We start from the raw sequence: 10,392 nt of genomic DNA, 5'->3' as shown, positions 1-10,392 counted from the left end.
TAAGACAGGAAAAAAAAAAAACAAAGCTTGGGATTGAGAATCAATTCTTACCTTCATCTCGCTAAGAACGCTCCGGATCGGGGGAAAGTGATTTCTTAATTTGCTGGGGAAAGGAGAAGGGAGTCAGGGAGAGTGTGAGACAAGGAGGGGACGATTGGACGAAGTCTGGAGCCAGGGAGAGTGTGAGATAAGGACGAAGTCACAGGTGGGGTGAAAGTGGTCGGGTGGGAATTGGGAAAGAAAAGAGATTAGTGCAACGAGTAAAAAGTTTTTGCATTTCTAATTTTGCATTCGGTGACATTTTGGTTAACTCGTGAAAACGTAACATTTTTCATGTTTTTTGCGAGTTGGCCCGGTTTTATACGAGTTTGACCCGGTTTTATGTTATTTTATTGATTTTTGAGTTCTAACCCTATTTCTACACGTTTTATGGGTTTTAACTCTTAAAATCATACGATTTTACGAGTTAAAATGCATTTTTAACAACCATAATGGAAAGGATTAAGCATGAAATGAGAAATTAAATGTTTTAAGAGTTTTAATGAGTTAGTTGAAGAAAAATAATTAAAAATCTAAATCAAAATATGACGATGAACTTATATGAATGGAATTGAAATTATATGAGAATTCATGTTTGTGATGAAGTTTAAAAAATGTTATTAATGACATGTCTTATTTTAAAACAGGAGAGGTGCCTGGAGTGGGATCGTTCATGATTAGAGGAGCAAATAGGTGCATCACACCTTGTTTTTTCAATTCACATAATTTTATTGATAAATATCATATTTGTTAATTAATAGTATATAATGAATTTGGATTGAATATGTATAAGTTGTGTATGGTGATGCTGGACTGGATTGATAGAACATGTATTTTTTTTTTTGGATTTGAGGAAACCCCACCCCTCGAAAAGCACACTTTGTGGGCTTAGGTGAGCGAGTAAAACCCCGGTTGTCCCAGGCTCTTACAATAAATGATATAACATGTGTTTGATATATCATAAAATTTAATTGTGAAAGGAAGGATGATACTTAATTACCGTAATGTCAGTGATTAAAGATATGTTATGATGATATTTAGTGATCGTAATACAATAATTAAAATTATGTTATAGAATGATATTTAGTGACCAAGACAACAATAACTTGAGTTATAATATTGTATTAATACTTAGTCAAGGACATGGTATAAAGGAATATTTCATCACCGTGGGATTGGTGACTAAGCAATGAGTGTAACTTGATACTTAATAATAGTCAGGATATCGACAATTAAGGAAATTATATAAAGTAACTAATTTGTATAATTTATGTATGATTTTAGGTGGACATTACTGTATAATTTATGTGTATATAAACATGATGTGTGCATGTTTTGGATCTTGATAACCAACAATGAACTGTTGCACTTCGCCACGTGGGGAGTAATATGACCGTCATGATATGATGAAAATTATGATGGGAATTATCAATGGGATATATTGATAGTTAAGTATGCTATACAGGAATGCATGGAAGAAGGGAAAAACTACAGTTGTGGGGAAATGCTGCCAATATTTTATTGAAATTGAAAGGAATATCTTATGATAAAATAATTAAAATTAATAGCACTGAAATTATTATTGCTTTGAGTGATCTGGGGTCGTTACACTCTTTTCTAAAAGCTATGGTATCATTTAGGTCCCATCTTATCTCTTTAATTTTTTATTATATAAATTAAGAGTAAATCTTATATTTTTTTTATGTGGATAAAAATTTTTAAATTTTACAAAAACATAACAACTAAAAAAAAATTAAAACAATTTATATAGTATCATGGAGGTCCGGTCTTATCTTCTTAATTTTTTTTATCTAATAAACCAACTAAGTCATAGGTATTTATTTATTTTGAAAAAATTAAGGTTCTACAAGATATGAGAGGATTAAAATCCCAGTATAAAATCTCTTAATTCTTGATATAAAACATAGTACTGGCAAAGAGTAGAGGTGTACTGGTTCTCCTATGATTGTACTGCACACAAGACAAACCTCTTACATGTTTCGTACAAGCAAGAGGCTTGACAATAAAATCATCCATTTGCCTCTTTGAAAGGAGAACTTTCCACGCAACCTCTTGTCGTTGTCCATATGAGTTCACGTTTTTTGTTGATTGTTCTGTTTTGCCCGTTTATTTTTGTGTTTGAATGAGTTTTTTTTTGAAAAAAATTAAATTTGAATTTTATTTTATTTTATTTAAATTATTTTTTTATATTTTCATATCATTTTAATATGTTAATGTCAAAAATAATTTTTTAAAAATAAAAAATTATTATTTTAATATATTTATAAACTAAAAATATTTCAAAAACAATCTCTAATACATTTTAAAGACTCCTAAATAAAAATATTAAGAAAAAAACAATTATTTTCTTAGATCATCGAACATGAATCCTAGAGCCACCCAACACAAAAGGAAATAGTTAAAAAATAGAACCTTTTAGAATAATAGCTCAACTAATTAAGTTTTAGGTTTGCTTCCTAGAGATTACCTGTTCAAGTTTTACAAAAATCAGGATTATTGAAAGTTTATATTGTCATTAACTTTAAAGTTTTTAAAATTAGTTAAAGTACATATAAATTAGCATGAGTATTCATATTAATAATAATAAAAAAAAAAGTTAAAGAAGAGGAAGTTGTTGAACAAACAAATTGAAACAAAGGTCATGTCTTTTTCTAATAAAAAGAAGTCTTTAAGTTTCCTTGACATTTCCTCTTAAGAAAATATGCAAAGAGAATGGAAATGGACTACATACCAATTCAATTGACACACTCACTTCCTTCCTTTCCTTGGAACCATCTCCTTCTTTTTGCCATTTATTAATTTAGCATCATCAGCATCGTAAAGAAATACTAATAAACAAACTTTTTTTTTCTTTTTTAAATATCCACCATTTCCTCCGAGTTTCCATTTTTTGTTAGACATCAAATAAAGTTAAATAATATTTGGATCTTTGTGCATGTCATCTTCTTTTGCTTTCTTCGATAAATTATTATTGTAAACTTAATGAAATTAAATTAAAATAAATTAAAAATTTTAATTTTTAATTTTTAATATTAAATAATAAAATTAAAAAAAATAAAAAATAACCTAAATTGATCTATTAAACTCATATTTCAAGTCATAAAATTACAATAACCCAATAAAAAATAAATTAAATCAAATTATAAAACTTAATTCTTAATTAACTTATTATTAAAGAATAAAATTATAAAACAAATTAATAAAAAAAATATATAATATAACTTGAATTAATCAATCCATCAAATCTATAATTCAAATAATAAAATAAAAATAACTCCATAGAAAAAGCATGCCCAGAAAAAAGTTGCCAAGGGTTAGTAAATTACTATATGATCTGACAAGGATAATTGCGTCATTCCAAGTACCAAAAAGAGTTAAAAAGAAGTGAAAATGTCAAAATGGCAATTCATATTCAAAGTACTACTATAAGGACCTGTCTCCTCCTCCTTCCATCATGTCCATGTCCAGACCACCAACCGGGAAGTAAAGCAAAGCAAGTAAGCGAGAATTTCCGCTATCCCCAGTCCTTCCCGCCTGAACATTTTCCCGTAAACAATCTCCGGTGACCCCCCCTTCCAAAAAAAAAAAAATTCACGACTTGATTCATCCTTTTGTCATCAATCCCATTCATTTCTTTTACGTTGACCTTTTAGTTTCAGTTGATCGATCATTCTCAAATTTTATACATAAAGCTTTTGAAAGCATATTTTTGTGTTTTCTTTTGAACCAGTCTCTGAAAGTTTTCTGGGCCTTCTTTTATTTTATTTTTTATTTTTATTTTTATTAGATGATGGGTTTTGTTAATCACTACTGAACAAGTATTATTTTAATAATCAGGTAAAAAGAATTGAGAGAGGGAGATGGAGATGGAGAGGGAGAAAGAACAAGAGTTTGAGTGGCTTAAAGCTCAAAAGATTGAGATAACTGTAGATCTTTTGGCTGCAGCGAAACAGCAACTTCAGTTTCTTGCTGCTGTTGATAAGAATCGCTGGCTTTATGATGGTCCTACCCTTGACAGGGCCATTTTCAGGCACGAATAAATCTAACCCTATCCAATTCTCTGAATTGATTTTCTTTTGCTTCATTTGGCTCACCTTACCTTTACTTGTCTTCGGACTTCAAATCTGCTGGTTATTCTTTATATATATATTGGTTTGTTTCTTTGTTGTTGTTGTAAATTTTTTGTTAATACAATCACTTGGGAATAGAGAAATCTGTGTGTTTAAGTCTGCTTTGTCATTTTATGGATTATAATTATGTGAAAAGACCACTAAAATCAAAGTGAAGAAGGTATCCACCCTCTTTTTTTGTCTTTTTTCTATATGCGTTCTAGGAGGATTTGAATCTTAATATTTTCTGGGGTTTAGTCGTAGTTTGTCTCTTCAGTGTACCTTTCATATGGAAGTTCAATCCCTGCACACATCTATCAATTTTATGAATGTTAATCTCAATTTTCAGGTACAATGCTTGCTGGCTTCCCTTGCTTGCAAAACATTTGGAGTCGCCAATTTCTGAAGGACCATTGGTGGTGCCTCTTGATTGTGAATGGATTTGGCATTGCCACCGGCTCAATCCAGTAGGTTACTAACTACGATATTGTTGCCTTGACTTTTTACATTGAATTGGTAATCATTGTTTGTTGGCTTTGCTATCCAGCTACGGTACAAATCTGACTGTGAAGAACTTTATGGAAAGATCCTCGATTACTCTGATGTTGTATCCTCTGTCAATGGAGTTTGTAAAAGGCAAACTGAAGAAATTTGGAATAGATTCTATCCACATGAGCGTTATGACTTGGATTTGGATTTCTCAGAAGCTGTCAATGAAAAAATTTCAACCCTTGAGAAATGTACGAACTATGATTTGGTGTCGGCAGTTAAAAGGCAGAGCCCTTTCTTTTATCAGGTAATGAAAGGATAATCTTGATCGCTTATGTCACAGTCTTTGAATTTATTGGCAATCATATTTTTTTATCATTTGAAGTGAAGATGACATATGGCTAGAATAGTTTGGCTGAGATGCTACTTTTGTCGCTGTCTCATAAATAAATGTAGTTAGTAGCCTGATAACTGCTAGGGTTGGCACTTGGATATGGAGAATAGCGATAAGATCAGTTTCTTACAATTTAAAGTCACTAATTGATTACATAAAGAAACAATCGTGGAAAGTTTTCTTGAATTTTTAATGTTTTTACAGCTGTCTTTTTTCCCCAAGCATGATTTGGAACAATGCTTCCTACTATTCAGAAATGGTGGAAAAAGAAGCATCTTGCATGAACACATTTGTATTCTTAGTTTCATTAGGGTTGTATGGCATCTCAAAAACTTCACATCATAATAAATCTGTAAGTGGTGGAGAGCCCTTTCATGATCTTTCTGAGGTAGAACCCCGTATTCTATAAAAAACTAAACGAACTTTCTATTCTTAACTCCATCAATAAGCGAGTGCCAGTAGCACAGTTGAAAGTTAAAGAACCATCCGTTTAAAGTTATCTGGTTTGCTTTTGTGATTATGAACATGTGCAAACTCTTTTTACATGGTTAATTACTTCATACACTTTCGGCACACACATGGAGTTAGGTGCAGCTCAAGGTTTCTGTTGCCCTGATCTTCTATTTTTGTTTTTATTTTTTACATTCCCCGGTTTATTTCTCTTCCTCCTATTTGTGACAGGTTTCCAGACCCCATATGAACAATGATATTTTCCTTCAAGGAGCTATAGCCAGATATAAAGGGTTTTTGCATATTATCAAGAGGAACTGGGAAAAGTCCATAAATTGCTTTTGTGTTCCAACTTACGACATTGATCTTATCTGGCACACACACCAGTTGCATCCTGTTTCTTACTGTAAAGATGTGAGTCAAGCACTTGGCAGGATACTGGAGCATGATGACATGGACTCTGACAGATCTAAAGGGAAGAAGCTGGATGTTGGATTTTTTGGAACCACCAGGCATTGGGAAGAGACATTTGGCCGAAGGTATTGGAAGGCAGGTGCAATGTATAGAGGCAGTGATCCATCTCCTCTTACAACCATTCCGTTCCAATCAAATATCTTGAGCAAAGAGTTAGAAAAATCAAATCAAAACAAGAAGATGATTGAACTGTCAGAGCTGAAGATTGTTGAGGTAATTTCTGATCACTGTTCTTTTGTCCTTACCCGAGATTTATTATTTTGTTTATCATTTGTCAATTTGAAGTTCTCAGAAACCTCTCTTTCTTCCTGCTCCTATCCACTATTTTTTTAGTGTAAGTGACACATCAGTATATGGGCAATGAATCTAAAGTTAGGACTGTTCTAGCCAATGAGCTGTAATTCAACTGACATTAGTGTCACCCCTCCCCTCAAGAGATCTCAAGTTCTAACCTCTAGTTTGTAACAGGAAAAAATAGGAATGTTCCATTTCTTATGCAGCCTAGAAGCTTATGAACCTATACATTGAACCTCCTTTCTGATTTATCAGTATCACTTAGTGCAACCACTAAAGTGCCTTCCGTTTCCTTTCTGTTTGGTGCTCTACATATGCCAATTGATTATACATGCTGCCTATTTTACTGTGACCAGAAACATCTTACATTCTTTTTCTTTTTTCTTTTTCCTTACTATTTAGGTCCTTTTGGAGATTGTGGGAGTCAAAAACTTACCAGAGAGGCACAAGGGAAACCTCTTTGTGATGTTTAATAAAAAGCAACCTGATTTATTCTTTAATGTTAAGCGGAAACTTACTATCCTGTCAGAATCAGGAGACAAACATGTTGCTTCTTTCCAATGTGAACCTAAGGGAGAGCTTTTCTTTGAACTTGTATCACATTCACCTTCCAACTTACCACTAACCAAGGTGTGTAAAACAATGGGCACTACCTCATTCTCCCTGGAAGACTTTCTGAATCCAGTGTCTGAACTTTCTGTGGAAAGATGGGTGGAATTGCAGCCTACTTCTGGAAATATGAGCTCAAAGCCAATCTGCCTCCGAATCGCTGTCTCATTTAGTGTTCCCATCCAAGCACCATATGAACTGCACATGATTCGTCCCCGAGCACAGTCAAAAAGTTCTTGCTTCTTCCCACTTCCTGGAAGGGCACAACATCCTAAGATCTGGACTTCTGTAGTTGAGAAAACTGATGCTGAGATTATCAGCCTACAAATGAGGTATGCTTGTATCCACATATCATGTCAAGTTTAAAACTGTAATTCCAGCCTTTACATATCCAGTAAAATTATGGTCTATATCAGAATGTTATTACTCCAAACACTCAACGCCTTGCATCTACCTTAAATTCATTATTCAAAGAAATACATGTTCATATGTTATATTGTAAGCTTGTGTAATGAATCTTAAAAATGAACAAGGATTATGCTAATAGATAATTTCACACTCGGTCTCCAATAAAATATGTTTTGGTTATAGTAACTCTACATGGTAATTTAGTTTTCTCAAATTTGGAGATTTTACTTGTTGAATTATCCTGCATTAACAGAACCTGTCTTTTTCTTTCACTGTGGTAGTAGAATTTGTTCGAGTTGTTAGAAACTTGAGATCTTTTGGTCGTGTATGCTTGTCAAGCATCTTTCTGTTGGCATGTGACATGATAGCAGGACCTTATTATATATTCCAAAGCATTATATCCTTTTCTGGCTTTAATTGTACTTTAGGAACTCAGCAAAGGCAAAGGAGAAAGAAAGAAGCATTCTTAAGCAGCAAGTAACTGGTGTTATGAAGACCGGTGAAACATGTATTCTTGCAGAGTTTGTGGGGACTCGGTGGTGTTTGATGGATTCTCAGTGGTACCTTGAGCCAAAAAAGAAATCCAATGAAGATGGTCATCTCTTTGAGCTCATAGGCTGTCAGACGGTAGTCATCTTTTACCTTTCACTTTTTTCTCTAAAATTTGTTATTTTGATATCCTTAAAATTCTTTTAAAATCCATTATTCTTTACGAATTTCCATTATGAACAATCATTACAAATAACCAGAACATCACTAATAATATTGATTATCTGTGAAAGAACCACACTTTTTTTGTTACTTTGACGTCGAATCTTTAACAAGGATTTTGCAAACCAACATAGAAACCAGTACAATGTGCCATATTCAATAGTTTCCTAGTACTAATTAAAGGTTGAAGTTTAGCTGAGTTGAACTAATCGGGGTCTTCAACCTGAATAGGACTGCATTCTCACCCACATGGATCATGCTTTCACTCTATGCATCGTCCTCCATGGTTTTAGAGTCTTAATTTTTTAGCTAACCACGGAACTTGCCATCGTTTCAGAGTATCTTACAAAACTTGTGTTGAATTTTTCTCTGGCCAGGTAAAACTTTTCCAGGGAAAAAAGCTCGATTTTGAGCCTGAACATTGCGAGAAGAAGAGAAGTGAACAAGATTTTATGACTGCAGTTGAATTTTCTGCTGAGTATCCATATGGAAAAGCTGTGGCATTGCTTGATTTAAAGTCTGGATTTGTCAAGGTACATTACTGCTCATCACATTGACTAGAATGCTATTTACATATCCCAAATTGCATCTGATTTAAAACATATTAACAGGTAAAGGAATCATGGTTGGTGTTGCCTGTAATCATATCAGCCTTCATACTTACTGATATTTTGAAGAAGGAAGGATATAATGGCTTCACTTCTAACAGAGAAAATCTGGAGGTAGATAGTTTAGTGGAAAAGGCCAAAGGCCTTCATGAGGAACCTGAGCAAATTAGCCTGACTGCTGCTTCTGAAGGTAACATGGAGCTGAATGTGGATGTGGCTAAAGGAAGCATAGTGAGGAGTGGAAATTGTGGTGGCGGTTGTGGTGGTTGTGGCAGTGGATGCGGGGACATGGTGAGGAGTGGAAACTGTGGTGGCGGTTGTGGCGGTTGTGGTAGTGGATGCGGGGACATGGTGAGGAGTGGAAACTCTGGTGGCGGTGGTTGTGGTGACCCAATGAAGAGTGGAAATAGTGGTGGTTGTGGGGGTTGTGGTGGATGTGGCGGTTGTGGTGGTGGATGTGGCAACATGGTGAGGAGTGGAAACTGAGATGGCCCATGCTTGTGGTGGCTGTGGAGTAGTTTCTGCCGCTAAAAAAAAAAACGTATTAATTAGTGTGGTAAGATCCTGCAGTGATGATTGTCCTAGGAATCACACATCCAGGCAAATGAGAAAGGGAGTCGCTTGCCACACCTATCCATTTTAATAATGAATCAAGGACTCCACCAGTCTTAAATAAGGTTTCATTACCAGAGGAAAATAATAAGATCAAGAGATTGTTAATAGGCAAGGTTCTCATTATCATATCAAGTGTGGCGGAACCTCTTATTATGTATAGTGTCTTTTACATTCTTTCCCCCTCTCTGCATACTGAACAGAGTATGGCGATTGCTTCTATGTCTGTTTCGTCAATTCTCAGCTCCAATGTTCATGCAAGTTTGACGTATTTCTGCTTCGTGTCTCGTTCATGCCACTGTAGTTGTTTGATGCCCCACTTCAGTTTGGGTATGGAATGTTTAAGGTTGTTGTGGTGATTTTAATGATATGACAGGGTATTCTTTTGTAGACGGGCCAAATTATAGGCTTGCTTTAATGCTTTGGGTTTTAATATTGTGACCATGCTTTTAATCTCCATATTCAAACCACCCATAAAGAACTATAGGGCTTGTTTTTCATTAATCTCTGCATATTCTATAGAATATCATAATCCTGAATATAAGCCTCTAGATTTTTATTTTGCTTAAGATACTTCGACTGTAGACTAAAGGATCTTTTTGTCCCCTAAATCTTTAACATAAAGCTGACAATTTAATATATAAGAGGATGCTGAATTTGATGTATCATTAAATTTTACATATAAGATAAATTAGTTTAAGTAAATGTAATAATCAATAATATAATTAAAGTACTTAAAGTAGAGTTAAGAAAGAGAATTTGCAAACTAATTTTAACAAATTTCGAAAAAACCTACATCCACATCTAAAATACCAGATCATACTTGAGTATCGTATTCTTTCATTGATCCAAGTTAAAAAATATAATTCCACTTGATAAATTCACAAAAAACTTTTTAAATCACTTGAAGAAAATCCATCTTCAAGACTTTGTCTGCATGAAAATATATCCTCTTCAAGATTTATTTTTTTAGGGTGAAGTTCTCTCAATAATACCAAGAGTTTTTTACCTAGCTCTCAAAGGTATTCAATAATGATTTTATTTTCACATCAAACTCTCTCAATAGAATGGATATTATAATTTGAGGTTCTAATATATCTATATACTTCACTAGATAGCACTTATAAGATATAAAAGTGTTTAAGTGTAGTGACAATAAAACTGAATATTTTTT

At 33.7% G+C, this 10,392-nt stretch overlaps 1 protein-coding gene across 2 annotated transcripts; it reads left to right on the top strand.

Moving 5' to 3' along the window:
- The first annotated feature begins 3,445 nt into the window (after positions 1-3,445).
- Positions 3,446-9,608, top strand: LOC118037356 (glycine-rich domain-containing protein 1). 2 transcript variants are annotated; one of them, XM_035043317.2, is made up of 9 exons: positions 3,446-3,557; positions 3,898-4,090; positions 4,519-4,636; positions 4,717-4,965; positions 5,734-6,189; positions 6,673-7,211; positions 7,716-7,914; positions 8,376-8,531; positions 8,610-9,608. In XM_035043317.2, the coding sequence occupies exons 2-9, from the start codon at positions 3,921-3,923 to the stop codon at positions 9,090-9,092; spliced, it is 2,370 nt and encodes a 789-aa protein (XP_034899208.1). In that variant the 5' UTR covers positions 3,446-3,557; positions 3,898-3,920; the 3' UTR covers positions 9,093-9,608. The 2 variants fall into 2 exon arrangements, with proteins under 2 accessions (XP_034899208.1, XP_034899209.1); XM_035043318.2 differs by having other exon boundaries at positions 3,477-3,622.
- Positions 9,609-10,392: the final 784 nt, after the last annotated feature.

The sequence above is a fragment of the Populus alba genome, chromosome 15 (assembly GCF_005239225.2).
Source record: "Populus alba chromosome 15, ASM523922v2, whole genome shotgun sequence".
In the NCBI taxonomy this organism is placed as follows: domain Eukaryota; kingdom Viridiplantae; phylum Streptophyta; class Magnoliopsida; order Malpighiales; family Salicaceae; genus Populus; species Populus alba.
This window is presented reverse-complemented; position numbering and strand designations above follow the sequence as displayed.

What these genes read in the sequence shown, in the direction of transcription:
- LOC118037356 (XM_035043317.2), top strand. Translation starts at nt 3,921, where the DNA reads ATGGAGATGGAGAGGGAGAAAGAACAAGAGTTTGAGTGGCTTAAAGCT. An exon ending in AGAGCCCTTTCTTTTATCAG is followed by an intron (nt 4,966 to 5,733) that starts GTAATGAAAGGA and finishes TATTTGTGACAG; the next exon opens with GTTTCCAGACCCCATATGAA. An exon ending in ATTATCAGCCTACAAATGAG is followed by an intron (nt 7,212 to 7,715) that starts GTATGCTTGTAT and finishes ATTGTACTTTAG; the next exon opens with GAACTCAGCAAAGGCAAAGG.